The sequence below is a fragment of the Carya illinoinensis genome, chromosome 8, assembly GCF_018687715.1.
Source record: "Carya illinoinensis cultivar Pawnee chromosome 8, C.illinoinensisPawnee_v1, whole genome shotgun sequence".
NCBI classification, from domain to species: domain Eukaryota; kingdom Viridiplantae; phylum Streptophyta; class Magnoliopsida; order Fagales; family Juglandaceae; genus Carya; species Carya illinoinensis.
This window is the reverse complement of record NC_056759.1, coordinates 11,237,035-11,258,358: the sequence shown is the minus strand read 5'-3', so window position 1 is coordinate 11,258,358 and position 21,324 is coordinate 11,237,035. Positions and strand designations below refer to the sequence as shown.

Here is a 21,324-nt window from a genome sequence, read left to right as displayed (position 1 = left end):
TAATTGATCAATGGGATGGCAATACAGACAAAAACTTATCTGACTAGTTAAAACTCTACCTGTGTCTCTAGTTTTAGATTTTGTTGTCGTAATGACCACTAATTTAAAACTGATTTTCTGTATCTCATAATGCATGTTTTGCTTGCCGAGAATAGCCACCTAAATTGAATATGACCATCTATTACTGATCAATAGGTTGGCAACACAGCAAAAACTAATCTCACTAGTTTAAACTTTAGTGGGGTATCCATTTTTAGGTTTTGGTGTATTGCGCAATGGCTACTCATTTAAAGTAAATTTTTTCTATCTCATAATACATATTTGCTTGTTGAGACATGACTACCTAAATTCAATATGACCCTCCATAATTGATTAATGGGCTAGCAACACAGCTAAAAACTTATCTGACTAGTTAAAACTCTACCTGAGTATCTATTTTTAGATTTTGATGTAATGTGTAATGGCTACTCATTTAAAGCAGATTTATCTATCTCATGATTCAAGTTTTCCTTGCTAAGACTCGGCCACATGAATTCAATGACCCTCCATGAGTTATCAATGGGTTGGCAACAGAGTCAAAAACTGATATGACTAGTTAGACTCTACTCAGGTATCCATTTTAAGATTTTGGTATATTGCATAATGACTACTTATTTAAAACAAATTTTCTCTATTTCACGATTCACGTTTTGCTTGTTGAGATATGGTCACCTAAATTCAATATGACCCTTCCTAAGTGATCAATGAGTGGGCAACACTGCCAACAACTGATTTAACTAATTAAAATTATATCAGGACCATCAAAGTCGAGCTTAACAAATTGATTAGAACTATGGGTCTAGATAGAATTAGCTTTCAATTAATAACTAAAACTGAAAAAATAAAACATAAGTATCTTTTTTGTTAATATGATATCACATCAATAATGTGTTTAACATATTGATGTGTTTTGTGTATTACTAAAGAGGCATACAAGCTGAAAATAACATATAAAGTTATTTTCCATTTCAAATGAAATAATCAAAATATCCTATATTTTTAAATAAATACTATCCAATTTAGTTGAAATGAAAAAATGTTTACCTTACTTATAAATCTTCTTCTACAAATCTTTTCCAATTTCCTTTTGTTGGAAAATCTTGCCAAAATTAAAATGGCAGATATATGACCCAAAAAAGGAAATAAATGAAATTAGAAAAAAAAAAGAAAAAGAAATATTGATATTTATAGCCAAATCTAATATCTAAACCTAAATAGAAAAGTTATACATACTACACTTTTATCTCACTCTCATTCCACTACGATCGATGATGTAACATTTTTCCATCAATTTTTGAATTTTTCTTTCAATATTTTTCCATAAAAATATAGTATGTAGCATTACACATCATATAAACACTATTTCTATCGTTCTAACTTAATTGTAAATTGTAATTAAAACATAATTTAGTTGAGCGAGTAATGGATAATCAAATTTTATTTATTTATGTTTTATGTAAAATACAATTGAGATCGAACTTGTCATGATTGAGCTATTTTTGACATTTACCAACAATTATATATATTTCTTAATTATGTTTACAGCTTATTTAAAATAGAATAAATTAACTTATACCAGACCAAACTTAATCAGTTTTATTTTTTCAAACAAAGACACAAAATTTTGGTGCCAATGATTTCTGATTAAAGTTAAAACACTATGGAGAGTTTTAGGCATAGTATTGTCTCTTAGACGGTTTATCTGTAAAGAGCTATAGTAATAGTTAAGACTATACTAATCACAAAAGAATTTGTATACTGGTAGAGCTCCAAATACAGTAGTTGACTTGCGATCTTCTCTCTCAGTGATTTTCGCAGACTCTTTTGTGCACTCCAGTGATATGATTGGTTGTATATTAAAAAAAAATTAATCCAGCCAATCATATCAGTGGAGTGTGCAGGAAGTGCATAAAAATAACTGTATGTAGCATTACTCATATATATAGTCATGGATGTAACTTTTCTACTATTAATCAACCAAGTCAATTTTACATTTTATAAAAAAAAAAAAAAAAAAAAAAAAAGGTTAAAAAACTAGCTAACCTTGGAGAGAGGAATAGTCATATTCCATTGACATTTTGGCTTTCTTAGAAGCGTACGGAGCTTAATCTTAAGAACTAATCCCACAAAAAGCATTGAACTCGTTAAACAAAAACTTTTTCATGATTTCGTTCCCACTTTCAACGTATAGACGGTAATCCTATCACATCATCTATATCATTAAACTAGATTTACAAATTAAAGTATTCAAGAGATATACTAAATATATAAATAAAATTATCTAAATTTACAAATTCATATATAATTTAATTGTAAAATACTTTTTATCGTAAAATTGATTTAATATTTTACATCGAGTCACATTATTTTAAAAATTTATTTTTATAAATCTATTTATAGATATAATACTTCTCAGTTATAATTTGATTTAAAAATAGAACTATTATATGAAATAGTATATTAAAATAGGTTGTTTTGATAAAGAGAAATGATATTTACAGTCGTGGTTGTGCAAGCGGTATGCAGTCGCTTTAAAAAAATGAATTAAGATGGAACTTACATAAAAAAAAAAATTAACTTTTTAATCGTGGATCTTAATTTTTTTTAAAGCAATTGCGTGACGTTTGCAATTTCACGACTGTATGTAGCATTGCTGTTTGATAAATAACTAACTCTAAAAGTAGTTGGTTAAAAGTGTTATCTTCATTACTTTTTGGCCTACCAACATTAATATTAAAACATATAATAATATTTAGAATTTGAAAAAACAAATCAAGACTTCTAATTCTCCACGTAGGATTTTTATTTATTGTTATATATGAAGGGAATTGCATACTAAAAAAGAAAACGATAAACTAACAAAACTAAAAACTTTATGTGACACGGTTACATTAATTGATCGTAAAAGAAAAAAAAAATTAAATAGTTATATGTATATCGTCGTTCATGAAAAATTTTAAATTATGGTACATTGTATAACCAGTACTATTACATATATGCGAACATCATTAACGTGGCAATCATATTATAGAATATGTAAAGAATATATAAAGTAACTGTACGTAACATTATTAAAAAAAATTATAACATATTAAAATAAACGTGAAAAAGAATATTTAAAAAAAATCTTCTACAAGGACAACCACAAACATGTAGAATTGATTGAGATTTGAGATTTGAACAGAATTTTCAGATCCAACATAGATGTGCAAATCCAACATTAATTAAATTCTTGAGGTTAACATCTAATTAAATATTCAACATCTTGAAGTCTCAGTACATGCCCCACTGAGAATTTAAGTAGATAAGTCAGTTCTTGATGTGAACAAGTTGAATCCACAGATCTTCCAAAGTAGAGTCCACAAATCTGTCGAGATTCCAAACATTTTGAAGATATCATATACGAAGAAACTTCAACATCGAAAACCAGAAACACCTCCAAGAATGACGAGAAAATAAATCAAGATCAAGTAGAACAAACGTTCAAAATACCCAAAGAATTTAATAAATAACTATAAAAATTCGAGAAATTCAAGAACCTTCATAAATCTGCAAGTTACGATTAATTAAGAATAATTTAAAAACCGAAGCCACTATCACAAACCAAATACTAAAAATAGGTAATTTGGAAGCTGGAGCAAATCTACATTGGTATGATTAATGACCCATTGCACCTCTAGAAGTACAAGACTTCATTACCCAAGGAGAGAGTTGAAGAAGTAATCTGAGATTGGAGAAGTGAATTACCTAGGACGACATTGAACTTTGAGCAAAATCCTCCATCATATAGGATAAAAGTGTCTATCGCATTAGGGTTAGGGCTAGGATTGGGAACGAGAGAGAGAGAGAGAGAGAGAGAGAGAGAGAGAGAGAGAGAGAGAGAGAGAGAGAGAGAGAGAGAGAGAGAGAGCAGGGGGATAGAAACCAATTTTAGTGTAAATGTGAAACGCACCGTTTTGTCGAGAGATTTACACAAATTTGACTTCAACTAAACTACTCCAAAACAGTATGTTTGACTCCACGTAGGATGCCATTCATGGGGCTTTATTAGAGTTTTTCTTGTGTAATAAGTAATAGGTATCCATTTAAAGCATATTTCTGTATCTTATATATGGTTCTCGTTTTGCTTGTCATGCCATCTTGAATTTAATACTACCCTCCTCCATAACCAATCAATGGGTTGGCAATATAGCAAAAAACTTATTTGAGTAATTAAAATACTATCTGAATGTCTATTATTAAATTTTGATAAATTGCATAATGGCTACTCATTTAAAACTGATTTTCTCTGTCTCAAGGTTTACGTTTTGCTTGTCAAGATATGGCTAACGAAATTCAATATGAATCTTTATAACTGATCAATGGGTTAGCAACACAGCAAACAATTGATTTGAGAAGTTAAAACTCCATTTGGACAATTAGAATCCAACTTATCAAATTAATTAATATGATAAATTCTCACATCAGTAATAAACAGGCTTACAAATAATAAATAAAATTATTTTGTATTTAAAGTTATTCATTTGACTTGAAATAATAAAAAATAAAAAATCTTGTGAAATTAAAATGAAAGAAATATAAGTTATAACCCAAAAAGGGAAACAAATAAAATTTGATTAAAGAAAAAGAAAAAGAAAAAAACTGCTATTTATATGGAGGGAGGCGAATGATGAAATGTCCCAGAGTAACTCAACTCAGCTGACCGAGTCCTTCACAGTACACACACACACTCTCTCTCTCTTATCCCCAGTTCTGAAAAGTGGAAAGTTTGTGTCTCTGAAATCTGTCTCGTATCTAAAATGGCCTCCTCCTTATCATCTCCTTCCTCTTCATCCAAACCTCGCCATAACCCATCTCTGCGATAGCAAGGTCACATTTTTGCCTTCATTTCACTGTAAATTCTGTGTCTGTCTGTTTCTGTCAGTCTCTCGTTCTGTTTTGTTTGTGTGGGAGCAGTGTTGGAATGGCTTCTACGCCGCCTCAGTGTTCAATTACGGCCAACAAGCCGTACCAACAACACCAGTACCAGCAAAACCAGCACCAACACCACTTGAAAAACCATCGCCAAAGCCATCACCAAAGCCGCCACAAGGTCTCTCTCACAAAGCCTTTACCTGTACCTTTGCCATCACCCTCACCTCGCAATGCACCAAAGCCCTGTGCCAACACCCCCCCGAGCGCTTCCTTTTCTTCTCTCTGCCCCCAGAAATCCGAGCTCTCCGGCGAGTTCTCAGGCCGCCGATCCACCCGCTTCGTATCCAAGATGCATCTGGGCCGGCCCAAGCCCTCCTCCATGGCCTCTCGCCACACCCCTGCCGCCGAGGAGGCTCTCATACAATTAATCCAGTTAGGTATGAAGGATGATAACGGCCTTGAACGCGTGTTGCTTAATTTTCAGTCTAAGCTTTGTGGTTCGGATGACTATAGTTTCTTGTTTAGAGAGCTAGGCAATAGGGGGGAGTCTTGGAAAGCGATTCAGTGTTTCGAATTTGCTGTCCGAAAAGAGAGGAGAAGGAATGAGCAAGGGAAATTAGCAAGTTCTATTATTAGCGTTCTTGGCAGGTTAGGAAAAGTTGATCTTGCTAGGGACGTTTTTGAGACGGCGAAGAGTAGGGGATATGGAAACACTGTTTATACGTATTCAGCTTTGATTAATGCGTATGGGCGATGTGGGTATTGTGATGAGGCGATAATGGTTTTCGACTTGATGAAAAAGTTGGGGTTTTTTCCGAATTTAGTTACTTATAATGCAGTGATTGATGCGTGTGGAAAAGGGGGCGTGGAGTACCCGAGGGTGGCAGAGATTTTCAATGAAATGTCGAGAAATAATGTGCAGCCCGATAGAATTACCTATAATTCGCTTCTTGCGGTTTGTAGTAGAGTGGGAATGTGGGAGAGGGCTCAGGCTTTGTTTAGTGAGATGGTGGAAAGAGGCATTGATCAGGATATATTTACATACAATACACTGTTGGATGCGGTTTGTAAAGGGGCGCAGATGGATTTGGCACATGAGATTTTGTCGGAGATGCCGGCAAAGAATATATTACCCAATGTGGTGACTTATAGCACTATGATTGACGGGTATGCTAAGCATGGGAGATTGGAAGAGGCACTGGGTTTATTTAACGAAATGAAGTTTTTGGATATTAATTTGGATAGGGTTTCGTATAATACTTTGCTTTCGATTTATGCAAAGCTCGGCAGGTTTGAGGAGGCTTTGAATGTTTGCAAGGAGATGGAGGATTGTGGGATAAAGAAGGATGTTGTAACTTATAATGCTCTTCTCGGCAGTTATGGGAAGCAGGGGAATTATGGTGTAGTTAGAAGAATGTTTGCAGAGATGAAAGCAGAACAGGTATATCCTAATTTGTTAACATATTCAACATTGATTGATGTGTTTTCAAAAGGTGGTTTGTACAGGGAGGCAATGGAGGTCTTTAGAGAGTTTAAGCAGGCAGGGTTGAAAGCTGATGTGGTTCTTTATACTGCACTTATTGATGCTCTATGTAAACATGGGATGGTGGATTCTGCCATTTCTTTGGTTGATGAGATGATAGAGGAAGGGATAAGGCCTAATGTTGTCACTTACAATTCCATTATTGATGCTTTTGGTTGGGCTAGAGCTGCAGAATGTCTAGTTGCTGCTGCTGCTGGAGCTGGCAAGAGGGATATTACATCTCCATCTTCAATGGTTATTAAGGATGCCATTGATTTGGAGGTTGGAGATAGGGAGGATAATCGAATCATTAAGATGTTTGGGCAGCTGGCTGCTGATAAAGTAGTTCACTTAAAGAAAGGTAAGATGGTCAGGCAAGAGATCTTGTGCATTTTGGGAATCTTTCAGAAGATGCACGAGCTAAAAATTAAGCCAAATGTTGTCACCTTCTCGGCTATATTAAATGCTTGCAGGTAAATTTTTTTGTCAAATGCTGTCCATTTTTTACATTGTTGGGACCTTATTACTTACCAAAAAAAAAAAAAAAAAAAAAAAAAAACAATGTGGACCTTGTTGCATCAAGATCTTCAAAGTCATAATATTGATGCTGGCTTAAGTACCACGTGATCTAGCAATTTGAAGGAAGCAAATTTCATAGCATATGGAAAACTGGTATTTAGCGTTCTTTTAATAAACTTCTCGATATTTATTTGTTTTAGACGAAACTCAATATCACATCCTTAATTATGCATAATATAGGTTAATTAGTTAGCATGTCCCTGCTGAATTGAATTCTAATATTTCAATAAATTTTCTGTCTGTTCTAATCTTGTAAAAACTTCCCTTTCATCATATCCAAATTGCACCATATTTATGTCCTGTGTCAGAATTGGTGCTTCCAAGTTCTGGGGTGCGCTCATGGGAGTTATGTTTACCACTGTGCTTGGAGGTTTTTTTATGCCCTCTCACCCCATGCATGCTAAATGATATTGGAAGTTTTGCTTTCATATTTCTCAATGCTGTATATGAATGCTGTTGTATGTAGGTCTCGAGACATTAAACTGATTTTAGAGTTCTGTATGTTGCAATTTCCAATTATAGGCAACATCTTTTAATGCAGCATGATTTATTGTATATTTGTTAGCAATAGAAGTTAAAAGAAGTAATGGGGAAAATTCACAGATGAGTTCAAGGACCTCAGGAGTATGACTTGGACTAAATTTTCTCTTTGTGAGTAAAAGTTAGTGTTTCAGGTAATATATAACTCTACGTTCCAAATTTAGATGCTCAAAGTCCTCAGCAGGAAAAGAAAAATGCAAAGTTCAAATTAAGTCACGGCCACAAACCTTGATGTAGTTTTTGACTTGCATTGCTTGCTCACTTGCTACTAGTCAGTCTAGAAAGTAGAAGCTAAACATGTGGTTGAAGCTGCATGAATGTACCTTCATCTCAAGCAGGGGAAGGTGAAAACTTTTCCTTCTCTCTGTGGATGCTATGAGACTGATCTACCCTTCAAATGTACCAATGCCCATGGTTATTTGGTTATGTGAGAGTATCTAATTTAGTGGATAGGGAAGGTCATTTGCTGTTATCTTCTGTTAATTTCAATTCTCTCTCACTCTCTCTGCATATATACGGTCAACCTCATGTATGCAATTTGGCTTCTGGATGCAGCCGGTGTAATGTGCTTGAAGATGCCTCAATGTTATTGGAGGAACTACGGTTGCTGGATAATCAGGTGTATGGTGTAGCCCATGGACTTCTTATGGGCGACAGGGAAAATGTATGGATTCAAGCTCAGTTCCTGTTTGATGAAATGAAGATGATGGACTCTTCAACTGCATCTGCCTTTTATAATGCTCTGACTGATATGCTATGGCACTTCGGTCAGGTAAGTTTTAGTCATTGCTGCTATGTCCTCTTCTCTGCTTCCAGTGATTTCTGTTATTTGCATGCTTGCTCAGACGGATCATGCAGGCACGTGTTTGTCCATACATACAATATACAAACACTTTCAGTCCTAACTCCATAATGCTCTTGTTGAATTCTGTATAATTAGAAAAAGGGAGCCCAACTAGTTGTGCTTGAAGGGAAGCGCCGAAATGTGTGGGAGAGCACTTTCACTGATTCTTGCTTAGATTTGCATCTGATGTCTTCTGGAGCAGCACGCGCAATGGTTCATGCATGGCTACTCAATATTCGAGCTGTTGTGTTTGAAGGCCGTGAGTTGCCAAAGTTATTAAGGTATGGACTTATCCACATTTATGGTTGTTAACTATTATCATTTACTCTATGATGATTAAAGAATTAAAATTCTACACTTGTCTTTGGCAGCATTTTGACGGGATGGGGCAAACACAGCAAGGTAGTTGGCGATGGAACGCTGAGACGAGCCATTGAGGCACTCCTTACTGGGATGGGTGCACCCTTTCGGGTTGCTGAGTATAACATAGGTAGGTTTATATCGACAGGATCTGTGGTGGCTGCCTGGTTAAAGGACTCTGGCACTTTGAAGGTGCTTGTTCTTCATGATGATAGAACTCATCCCGAGGATGCTAAGTTGGATCAAATCACCAATTTGCATGCACTCCCCTTATAAATACAGCTCTCTCTCTCTCTCTCTCAAACACACACACACACACACACGCACAGCTGGTAGTAGTTTATATCTTTGTATCGGTAAATTATGCAACGTTTCCTCAGTTGTGTATCAAACTATACCTTTTTAAGGGGGCTAACTAAGTGGTTCATATAAGTTGACTTTGTGGAATTCAGTTCTTTATTGCTCTACTTGAAAACAAGAAAGAAATGCATGCCTGATTACTAGCTTTTGATCATTTGTCCCCATGGTGTCTACAAACTGGCTTTTATTTGCCAGATATACATCTGAAAAAATATATAAAAATTTTATTATTTATTATAATTACTTATTTGGCCCTGAAAAAATGGATCCTCAAATACAGAGAAAATGACACTAGAATATCAACCTTTAGTGATTCACTAGGTGGTTGCATAAACCTATTCAATTTTTATGATTGAAAACTTACTATTATTATTATTATTATTATTATTATTATTATTATTATTAACTTTAAAAATATTTTAGGCATTTATTTATCAAATAGTAAATAATTTTTTAATACTAAAACCTTTTATTTAAGTTTTACAACCAAAACTTTACAATTCAAAGCTATATTACCTATAGAAACACATCTCAACTCAAAGCTCTATTTATCTTTCTGTTTCCCTTTTCTTTTGCTTTCTACCAAACCCATCTCTTTCAACAAAATCTCGTTTATAGTTTCCGGTTTTGCAACACCTTTTCTTTGGTCAACCATGATGCCTTCTTATTTGTATATTTTTTAACTAGCAAAGTTTTCTTCCAACCCAATTTTGAAAGAAATTAACTTCAACCCATCTATAAAATGACATGTTTGAAGATAAGTGTTACATACATAAAAAGATTCTATAAAAATAAATCCATAAACTGATATATTTTCATATGATCTATTAGATCAATATATTTCTTTATTTTGAATATGTATTAAGCATGTATTTGTTTTTTAAAAACTCAAGGTAAAAAAGTGTTGTGTCCTTTTATAAATTAGCCCTTACTTTTTTGAGAATACACGTTATACTCCCTTTATTCAATTACTCTTCTCCAAGAGTAAAGCTGGTTTGGTTATACAAATTTAAATTATCTCATCTCATATTATATAATCATTATAATTTTTTCAAATTTTCATACAAAATATAATAAATAATTTAATTTTTTTAAATATCAAAATAAAATTAATATTAAAAAATTATATTATAATAATATTTTATTCAACTTTTAATAAAATATCTCATTTTATCTTAACTGTTTAACCAAACAAGAATGCAAATAGTAAAGGTTATGGTATAAGAGATCTTTAACTAAACCCCAACATAGTTAGATCCCCCACCTTCCCATTATCGCAATAGTTGTTTTTATTTAATCATCTTTTGCCGTCTGCTATTTAATTATCTTCAACCCAACTGATGTTTGTCTCTTATTGTTAGTAATATAATTATCCTGACTTATAAAATAACTATTTGAAAATTCTTTTTCAACTTTAAAAAAAAAAAATCACTAAAAATGTGATAGCTCTAGCCTTTATTGTATATGGGGCTAGACCCTGCGTTCATTCTACACGTTTCTGTCATTTTCCTGTTATATTTTTTATGAGGTACTCGTTTATTTAGATAAAAGTCGGGGGTTTTGACCCCTACAAAGGTAACGAGGACACCTCAGCACCAGGAAAGTTCTTGTCCCTGCCCTTTTTTTTTTTTTTTTTTTGGTTCTTTAGGTGAATGGACGCAAGGTCCCATGCATGCATGCATGCATGAACGAATGTTTCGAGTTTCAACTCACTTTAAGTTTTTAATAATTATTATTTGAAAAAATTAAACCTTTTAATGGGAGATTTTTCTGGTCAGTGTTTCCCGGATGTAAGAACTTGCAATCACTGTCAATGGAAATTGGAAGCAAACTTGTCGGTTGTATTACATGTAAGGTGGTTCTGCAGGCAGCAACAAGAGAGAAATAACCAGAAAGAACCGCCAAAACCTTGACCTTTTTATCTGGATATCTTCCTTATCCAATTTTTACACGCACCAGTTTATGCCTATATATACTGCATAGTCCTCCCATTGTTTTCTGTGCAACCAAACAACTCTGAGGACGAGTTGGTTCTTCCTATATTCCTTTTACCATTATTGTCACTCAAGTGATCTCTGCGTGATCGCTCTCTCTTTTCACAGTTTCCGTTTACGTTGAAGCGTATCAAATATTGCGCATTCCAGTTTTATGTGCATAAATCTTAAGCTACGAGATCGAAGACATTAAGTATTTGGAAATAAAATCGAAGTTTGCTATTGTTGCCTTGCATAGTTAAGATTTTATTCTCAAAGTCACTGATTTATTTCTCCTATAAAAAGTCGGTTTGCAGTCTCTGCCTCCACTTTAAAACCTGATTTTCTCAAGGGTTTTTGTTCTTTGGAAATTCGAGTTCTGTTAGTTGAGTTATCCATTCTGTTTTTCTCTCTGTTTTCCTCCGAAATCATTCATGGCACCCCCCAACGATCCCGTTAATTCAATCTCTAGCGTCCACCGAGTGGGAAAATGGGAGAAATACTTCAGCTTGTCTAATAGCAAGTTTTGTGTCAAAGGTGTGCCTTTGCTCAATGATGTCCCTAATAATGTCTCTTTTAGTCCCTTCTGTTCAATCTACCAATCCTCTGATGCTCCAATTCCCCTGCTCCAGCGTGTGCTTCCCCTTTCTCACAAGGGTGGATTTCTCGGATTCTACAAGGATGAGCCATGTGACAGGTTCATGAACTCCTTGGGTAGGTTTGATGGCAGAGATTTTCTAAGCATCTTTAGGTTCAAAACATGGTGGTCTACCATGTGGGTGGGGAATTCTGGGTCGGATTTACAAATGGAGACACAATGGGTGCTCTTAGACGTCCCTGAAATTAGGTCTTATGTTATTATCATACCCATTATTGAAGGCAGTTTTAGGTCAGCTCTTCGTCCTGGCTCTGGTGGGCAACTCATGATTTGTGCTGAGAGTGGTTCTACCAAAGTGAAAGCATCAAGTTTTGATGCAATTGCTTATGTTCATGCCTCTGATAATCCCTACACCTTGATGAAAGAGGCCTATAGTGTTCTTAGAGTCCATCTCAATACCTTTAGGCTCTTGGAAGAGAAAACAGCCCCAAATATTGTTGACAAGTTTGGCTGGTGCACTTGGGATGCCTTCTACTTAACCGTAGAACCTGTTGGCGTATGGCATGGATTGAATGATTTTGTCAAGGGTGGTGTCTCACCGCGGTTTCTTATCATTGATGATGGTTGGCAAAGCATCAGTGTAGATGGTGAGAAACCAGATGAAGATGCAAAAAATCTTGTTCTTGGTGGGACTCAAATGACTGCCAGGCTTCACCGGCTTGATGAATGCGAGAAGTTCAGAAAATATAGAGGTGGTTCCATGTTGGGTCCTGATGCTCCTTCATTCGATCCAAAGAGGCCAAAGATGCTGATCTCCAAGGCAATTGAGCTTGAGCATGCCGAGAAGGCTCGTGACAAGGCCATCCAATCCGGAATCGCTGACTTGTCAGAATATGAAGAAAAAATCCGAAAGTTCAGACAAGACTTGGATGCAATGTTTGGGAGTGAAGATAGCAATAGTTCCATCCAAGGCTGTGGGAGCTGTTCTTGTACAACTGAGAAATATGGGATGAAGGCGTTCACAAGGGACTTGAGGACAAAGTTCAAAGGTTTGGATGATATATATGTATGGCACGCTCTTTGTGGTGCCTGGGGTGGTGTTAGGCCTGGTGCAACCCATCTTAATTCCAAGATTATTCCCTGCAAAGTGTCTCCTGGCCTTGATGGGACAATGGACGATCTTGCCGTGGTTAAAATCGTAGAAGGTGGGATAGGGCTTGTTCATCCTGATCAAGCTGAGGACTTTTACAACTCCATGCACTCCTACCTTGCTGAAGTCGGTATTACAGGAGTAAAAGTTGATGTAATTCATGTAGGTCTTCCGCACAATCCTGTTTTCCTTTTTTCTGTCCTGCTTTTCATGTATTCGAATGGTCTATGCTTTATTGCATATGTTTTATTTCCAATATAGACTCTTTTAGGTATGTACATTCCATAAATATTTGTTAGAGATAAAATCAAATATCTTGATAATAATCAAATAATATCTTGTAATTCAGACTCTCGAGTATATATCCGATGAAAATGGAGGCCGGGTGGAACTTGCAAATGCATATTACAAGGGGCTGTCAAGTTCTCTGTCCAAGAACTTCAAAGGAAATGGACTCATCTCAAGTATGCAGCAATGCAATGACTTTTTCTTCCTCGGGACAAATCAAATTTCTATGGGAAGAGTTGGTAACAAACCAAAACATAAACATCTTTAAATCACAAGAAAATTTTAATTTGTTATGGAGGTTTATTTACTCAGTTTTGTGGCAGGTGATGATTTCTGGTTCCAAGACCCTAATGGAGATCCAATGGGAGTATATTGGCTGCAAGGGGTACATATGATTCACTGTGCCTATAACAGCATGTGGATGGGGCAGATCATACAACCTGATTGGGATATGTTCCAGTCAGACCATCTGTGTGCCAAATTCCATGCAGGCTCAAGGGCCATCTGCGGTGGTCCAGTCTATGTGAGTGATTCTGTGGGTGGCCACAATTTTGATCTCATCATGAAGCTTGTCCACCCTGATGGTACCATTCCTAGGTGCCAGCATTTTGCTCTCCCAACAAGAGACTGCCTCTTCAAGAACCCTTTATTTGACCAAAAGACCATTCTCAAAATTTGGAACTTCAACAGGGTAGGTATCCATTTACCCTTGATATGCACTTCTCTTCTGATAATTGCTTTACTGGGACTTAAAACCTTCATGCTTTTTTATCATTCATTCGAGGCAAAAACACTGGAGTTTTTTTTCATGTTCTGCAGTATGGAGGTGTGATTGGAGCATTTAACTGCCAAGGGGCTGGTTGGGACCCCAAGGAGCGAAGGATCAAGGGCTTCTCTCAGTGCTACAAACCAATGTCTGGTTCAGTGCATGTCCATGACATCGAATGGGACCAGAAAATAGAAGCAGCTGAATTAGGAAAGGCTGAAGAGTATGTAGTCTACCTCGATCAGGCAGAAGAAATGCACTTAATGACCCCGGAATCTGATGCAATTCAAGTCACCATCCAACCATCTACATTTGAACTATTCAGCTTTGTTCCAGTTGAGAAACTCAGCCACACCCTCAGTTTCGCACCAATTGGACTAACAAACATGTTCAACAGTGGAGGTACCATTCAAGAATTGGAGTATGTCAAGACTGTGGTTGAGAAGAATGCTAAGATTAAAGTCAAGGGTATTGGGAATTTCTTAGCCTACTCGAGTGAGCCTCCAAATAAATGCTACCTGAATGGTGCTGAGGTAGCTTATGAGTGGGTGGCTTCTGGCAAACTCACCTTGAATCTTGCTTGGGTTGAAGAGGCTGCTGGCATTTCTGATGTTGTTTTTGTCTTTACAAACTAATCTTTTATTATTTTGTAAATTCTAGGTTCTAGTTGAATGTTTTTCTTGTTTGTTTATTATTATTAGCATTGATTGTGGGAGGCAGTGCATTTTTGGACCAGTTTATACGGAGGAATGCACATGCATCCCCTCATGGTTAAGTTGAAGTCTCCAGATTTGATTGCTTTCTCCACGGTAAACTCGTATGCTTTTCATCCAACAACTCAGAGATGATTGCTGTGTACTTCCATTTGTTTGATATTTAGATAGATTTGACACTGTAACACTACATTGGCCGACAGCTTCAATGAACTTCACACTGGCTTGAACTACGTCCCAACCTCTATTTTGGTCTTTTTCAGTTATTTGACCTCAGTGACATCTTGTAGCTAGCATTATAGTCCTACTTGTTTACCATGATTGTATCATCTTGTATTCATCCCTAACTTGCTAAATAACCACTTGTTCTAAAACACTTAAATCAAATTGAAAATGAAATGTATGTAGAGTCAAGATTTGAACTCCATGAACCTAATCAAAGATGAGGACATGACCGCTTAGTTCTTAACCGTGAACAGAAAACATTGCCTCGCAATTATGCCATTGGGGCATGATCTAGGTTGAGTCTCCTCAGTGAAGATGACGATCGGATCAAGATCTTATCTAAAATTGATTTTATTTTTTAAAATTGAATTGAAAGTCTTAATCAATGGTTTTTTTTTTCAAATTTGTTTGTAATATATTCATGGTAAATCTAGCTAGTTCATATATATATTTATATAAAGCAGCAGCCTTTCACAAAATAGTAATTGGGGTCACTTTTTTTTTTAGAAAACCACCTTCATTAAAAGATATCAGCCTTACAAATGCTTCTCAGTCCAAAGGACTTGAGCAATTACATCAGGAAAAGATCTCCACCACAAGCTAATATCATTAACATTCCAAGCAAATCTTGCAAGCCTATGTGCAGCTTCATTACATGTTCTTCCCACGTGTCTCACTTCACAGCTATGAAAGCATGCCATTAGCTCCTTTGTATCTTTGATAACATTGCCAACCAGAGACATGGAAGGTTCAGCCTTTTGTAATTCCTGTACCAAAATCAGTGAGTCATTTTCCAATATGAGGTGATGGATTCCCAAGTGAACACTCAACTGCAAATCCATGAGAATAGCAAGCATCTCGATGCCTACTGCATTAGTGACTTCTTGTTCTCTCTTACTAGCTGACATAAGTACTTCTCCCTTACAATCTCTGAGAATAACACCAATACCTGCACTGTGTTGGTTTTAAAACATGACTTCATCAACATTTAATTTAAACACTCCTGGAGGGGGTACTCCCAACGGCAATGTTGTCTCACCAATTTTAAGGGTTGCCCTTTTGTCTCTTTAAATACCTTCTGCCAAAGCATGTCCAAGGGCTTGCTCAGGTTGCATACACTTATTCTAAAAAATCAATGAATTTCTACTATGCCAGCAGCTCCAAGAGATCAAGAAAAATAACTCAAGGTCTTCCTTGTGTCCCAACCTACTGAGGTAGATCGCAATATCTCCATACTCTTTAAGAAAATCTATTGATATAACCATAGGTAGATGTCTCTCCCAACATGCTTTGATGGTAGGACAAAAACAAAGAACATGAGCCACATCCTTCACCTTAGTGCTACAGAATTGACAAAGCTGAATTGACAAAGCTCTTCATTCAAAACATGTCTCTTCATCAGATTATGTTTGGTAGGTAAGCTCTCTTTACAAACTTTCCAGACAAAAGTCTTGATCTGAGTAGGCAGTTGCATATCCCATAAGCACTTCCACAGTTTCTACAATGACATATTCCTCAATTGGGGCCACTTTTTAACCAAGAACTATTCACAATTTTCAACCTAAATGTTATGAGGTGAGTTTTGAAATTTGTGTCTTTTACAATCGCCATCTCAAAATCACGGCCAACAAAAGCAATTGTAAAATATTTTACTGCAGGAAGAGCATATGGACCTTTCATACGTACCGATAATACCTGTAAAAACGATTTTTAAAGGTGGACCCCATTATCCATTTGGTCGTTGAGACGCGTTCAAAGTTCAAACATATTTGTATAGCATTATCCATTAATTGCTCTTCGGTCGGCCGAATGAGCAGCTAGCTTCCTTTCGCTCCCGCCGACCGATCACGCTAAACCCTAGGAAAAAGTTGAGGCATGTTAGACCACCAACTGTAACGACAAACTAACTTAACTAACCCCGCAATCAACGGCTGTTTTAATAAGTAGATTTCAAGATAAGTTCGACTTTGAACAACAATCTTAATTAATTGTTACGTGGAGTTATATATATATCTTCTATATATAAAAAGTGTGTATGAAACGAAAAATCTTGTTTTAACGGTTTTTCTTGTTTTTCCGTTAAAGTTAACACCGTTTGTTTTAACGGTTTGGCACATAAAATGAAGACATAAATGTTGAGAGAGATAGCATTCAATGTTGTTATATGATTTATTAATCTCAATAATTATAATACTTAATAGTTTATATAATAATAAGTAATTAAAGATTAGTTATTATATTTTTCTCTTTCTCCTTAACATATACACGTGTATTAGGTGCATAAGACGTGAATCCCTAAGTATAATATACGTATATTATACATTTCATTAACTCAGATTATTGAGTATTTCAAATTTAAAAATCTCATATAATATATAATACAAGTGTGTTTAATCAAAATGTTTTTTTTTTCCCCATGGTAGTAGGACGTAGCTTCCGCTAAGTCATATTCCATACGTGGGCTTGCTATGATAGGCACATGACAAAGATTGTGATCCTTGAGCTAATCAAGAAAGAGTAAATTCGGCCAACAATTTCAAAATATATTTTATGATTTATATATATGCTATATATAGAAAATATTATACCACAAATTTTATAAAAAGATTATGTTTTAACTTTATGTTGTCCCTGTTCGACTCAACTAACAGCAAAATAAGAATTTTAATATTGTCTCTATTGATTGCCTATAGGATGACATAAATTGATGAATTATAATACAAATATCAAACGACACATATTTTGAACTACCGTTTGTGTTCGACTTTTATTAAATTTTTCGCATACATCTTTACTAAAATTATAGATGTTATAAACATGTATTGGATTATATGATATTTTGAACTAATTTTTTTATTTTCTCCAATATGCCTTAAATTATTAAGTGACATCAATAATTTTTATAAAATATATATTATTTTTTACAAATAATCATTTCATAAAATTAGACAAACGTACTTTGCACGTTACTCCCACCTAGTATATATATATGCACCTATATATTTTTCAAACGCCCACCTCATGCATGCATCCAGGATTTAAATTAATAAAAAAGAAAATTCTAGTTAAATCAAGAAAATTCTTTGTTAAAAATGACCGATTGATTTTTTAATTTTATTTTTATTTTTTAATTTTACTTAATAATTAAAAAAATGAATATTAGTGAATTGATATTTTTTTTAAAAAAATATTTAAAATTGTGTAAAAAATTATTAAAAGAAAATAAGAACAAAAAATACATTGACAGTACATCGGTTCACTTTATCGGTTAACCATCGGTACTACTAGCATTGTCTTAATAAAAAATGCTATTTAAAAATTGTCATCATGTCAACTTTTGTTAGAAATGTAATGAAGATGTTGCCGCAGCATGCCGCCATATAAAAATAAGACTTTAATGATTAAAAACAAAAGTCTTATTTTTTTTAAAAATGATATATGCAGTTATAAGCTATGCAAACGTCGTAAACTTATTTTAAAAAAATAAATAATTATGATTTATTTGAAAAAATTAATTTTTTAATTATGAGCCTTATTATTATTTTTTTTTAAAATGAGTGGGCAATGCTTTATAATTCATAACTGTATTTAAGGTTTCTTTTTTTTTTGACCCAGCGATTATCCTTACTCTAATTTTCTCTATTTTCTTTTAAAAGAACATTTGAAATAAAATAAGTCAGCGGGTAAAAAGAGGAGAGGCCCAATAATCGTACCAATATCTCTTCGGCATATCAGAAAATAAATAAACAGAAATGCTAAATCCATTGAACGTGGGTCTCGAATTTGTCTCTAATTATTTATTTATTTATTTTATTTTTACTTAGTAATTAAGAAAATATTTCTTAATAATTTTGTGAATTTTTTTATTTTTAAAAAAATATTTAAAAATATAAAAAAAATAATGGAAAAAAATATAAAAAAAATATTAAAAAAAAAAACCTTTTTTTTACCTATTTCTCGGGCTACATCCCGCAGCACTACTCAAAGAGAAAAAGCCCTCTCATCCTATCAAATAACGTGTCTTAAGAAAATTATTGTTATTTATGCAATTTTGTTGATTTTACATTAATTATGTAATAAAGTGCGTATCACCTCATCTGTATTATGGACCTACCTAATATTACGACTTAAATTGTATATATCTTCTTTTATTTTTTATTTTATTAATGGCAGCAGATTGTTTTCTCGACCCAATTGATATAAATTTTTACTGTAAATATTTTTTTTTTTTAATTTTTTTACATGTACACGTAATTTCATAATCAAGTACTTTATTGTAAAACCTAAAATACAAAGATCTTGATTGTTTTATCTATGTTATCCATGCAAGTTTTATATGATTTATCTGTGTGATTCATTTAACACCTTTGCATTACAAGGAGTACAAAATCAACCACCAAGCGTTGTTGTTCAATCGTATTTGAGTTACTCCCATGCGGTTTAAAATGTATTAGGTCTTGGATTTGAATCCAAATATAGATTCATTTTAGACTATTAGTATTAGCCATGATCTTTTACTTAAGGGAACGCTCATGGCTTTCTGTCGTCTAAGTCCCTCCTCTCTGTTTCCCGCAGGTACGATGCTACCATAATCACATTTAGATAGAGAAGCCACCTTCAATTGCCCTCTTACTCTTTGTAATAAAAGAAAAAAAAAAAAGTAGAAACATCAACACTAAAAGGGACATAGTTTATTATTTTTTAGGTCCTAGGCATATATGTCTTCGGTCTTCCAAACAAGGTTACATGTTAGTCGACTAGATCTGAAGGGGGTTAGGCTGAAATGTTTATAGGTATCGAGGGCTTGATAATCCCTAGGACTGTTCATCGGGTTGGGTTTGGGGATCCATAGTGTAATAGAATTTTTATAGTTCTCGATGTTTATTACATCAAGGTGGCTTCACAAAGGATACATAAAACCGTTTGGGGGTTTTTTGGGCTCTGTGTTCTGTATTTGTGCCAGAGCTTAACTTGGCATTCATTTATTGTTCAATCTCAATCCTTCTCAAAACCTTATAAATTTTCTGAATCATAGTGTAATTGATTTAATTGTTGTGAAGGAAATACTTTTTTGACAAATTAATCACATGGCAGAGACTACTTGATTTTCTCTGATAATTCTCCCTTAATTGTCATGACATGATCACTCTCGTCTCAAGACCAATAAAACTTGAGGGGATGCTCATGTGTTTAGTAAAAGGAACACACTTTAACTGGCATAACCATGACTCCTACATTTCATCAAGCAATTATATATCCACGGAAGCCTCAAGTTAAAAATTATTTTGTTTCTAATTGCAATCCTTTCAGAGTATGAAATTCAAACAGCAAAAGTTCCATTTTTTTTCCCTCCAAATTGAAACAAAACTTGCAGTACACCATCCCTTTTAAAATCTGATCGACAGGAATGTTACCAATTTCTCTTCCATCTCAATGATCAAATCTTGTGAAATCTGAGTTCAGCAAATGTATTAGTCATTACAAATCGAACCGTTGTCAGTCCTTTGTACAATGTTTCCAAGTCTTAGGCTATAATGCTTCTTGTTTTCTTTTTACGGGAGAAGGTTTTTGGGGTCAAGATCCATATGGAGATCCTCGGGAGTTTATTGGCTTCAAGGGCTCCATTCAGTACCGTGCATATAGCTGCATGTGGATGGGGGAGATGATACAACCTAATTGGGACCTTTTTCAGAAGAGGGTATATGGGCAAAGGGAGTGACACAATGCAGTCACAATTTGATCTCTTTAAGATGCTTGTGTACCCTGATGCTTCCCAAGTGCCAGCAATTTGCCCTCCCTTCTTGGGACTGTCACTTAAGAATTCCCTATTGGACCAAAAGAGATTGCTAAAGATTTGGAACCTCAATAGGCAATATATTTATGCACAGAGTTCTATCAAGAAGTTTATTTTGCAATCCATAAAGCATTTGTTCATTATCCTAGTTTCTGTTGATGTAAAAGCTTTTGAAGCACTCAAATTCTTCGAAGTTATGGGGGTGTGATTGAAGAATTCAACTGTCAAGGGGCTGTTGGGATCCCAAAAGAGAAAAACTAGGGGGCCACCCAGAGTGCTATTGCTATGAGGAAATTTATGTTTCAGTGCATGTTGATGATGTCGAATGGGACCAAAGGTATGGCTAAAGATAGGACTGGACAACGGGGCCCCTGGCCTGTCCGACCCACATGGTACCGATTGGACAATCTGCCCAATTTACCGGGCTAGCTGGGCGGGTAGGGAAAAAATGGGGCAGGATGTGGGTAGGATTTCCACCTGCCCACCCCCACCTATAAATACCAAAGAAAAAAAAAAATACCCAAACCAATGCACATCTTCTCCTCTCCTATCCTTCGGCTGCTCATCTTCTTCCACTTAGTTTTCTTCTCCTCCCAATCCTAGGCTCTTTCATCTTTCATCTTCATCCACTCTTCTTTTTCTTTTTCTTTTTCTTCATC

The 21,324-nt window shown here is 35.0% G+C and overlaps 2 protein-coding genes and 1 long non-coding RNA gene across 3 annotated transcripts; 2 read left to right on the top strand and 1 right to left on the bottom strand.

Moving 5' to 3' along the window:
• Positions 1-3,240: 3,240 nt before the first annotated feature.
• Positions 3,241-3,873, bottom strand: LOC122318358. Its single transcript, XR_006244808.1, has 2 exons — positions 3,787-3,873; positions 3,241-3,406 (listed from the first exon to the last, which is right to left on the bottom strand). It is a non-coding gene; the product is annotated as an uncharacterized LOC122318358 (long non-coding RNA).
• An 837-nt stretch (positions 3,874-4,710) lies between these two features.
• Positions 4,711-9,245, top strand: LOC122318602 (pentatricopeptide repeat-containing protein At2g31400, chloroplastic-like). Its single transcript, XM_043136117.1, has 4 exons — positions 4,711-6,948; positions 8,150-8,366; positions 8,535-8,719; positions 8,810-9,245. Exons 1-4 carry the CDS (start codon positions 5,003-5,005, stop codon positions 9,072-9,074), a joined length of 2,613 nt encoding a protein of 870 aa, XP_042992051.1. The 5' UTR covers positions 4,711-5,002; the 3' UTR covers positions 9,075-9,245.
• A 1,709-nt stretch (positions 9,246-10,954) lies between these two features.
• Positions 10,955-14,917, top strand: LOC122319233 (stachyose synthase-like). The gene is made up of 4 exons (XM_043137202.1): positions 10,955-13,041; positions 13,229-13,406; positions 13,491-13,858; positions 13,987-14,917. Exons 1-4 carry the CDS (start codon positions 11,566-11,568, stop codon positions 14,566-14,568), a joined length of 2,604 nt encoding a protein of 867 aa, XP_042993136.1. The 5' UTR covers positions 10,955-11,565; the 3' UTR covers positions 14,569-14,917.
• The last annotated feature ends 6,407 nt before the right edge of the window (positions 14,918-21,324 follow it).

Coding starts and splice junctions, on each gene's coding strand:
- LOC122319233 (XM_043137202.1), top strand. CDS start 11,566: ATGGCACCCCCCAACGATCCCGTTAATTCAATCTCTAGCGTCCACCGA. Junction 13,407..13,490: donor AATTTCTATGGGAAGAGTTG/GTAACAAACCAA, acceptor GTTTTGTGGCAG/GTGATGATTTCTGGTTCCAA. Junction 13,859..13,986: donor AAATTTGGAACTTCAACAGG/GTAGGTATCCAT, acceptor CATGTTCTGCAG/TATGGAGGTGTGATTGGAGC.
- LOC122318602 (XM_043136117.1), top strand. CDS start 5,003: ATGGCTTCTACGCCGCCTCAGTGTTCAATTACGGCCAACAAGCCGTAC. Junction 6,949..8,149: donor GCTATATTAAATGCTTGCAG/GTAAATTTTTTT, acceptor TTCTGGATGCAG/CCGGTGTAATGTGCTTGAAG. Junction 8,720..8,809: donor GAGTTGCCAAAGTTATTAAG/GTATGGACTTAT, acceptor TGTCTTTGGCAG/CATTTTGACGGGATGGGGCA.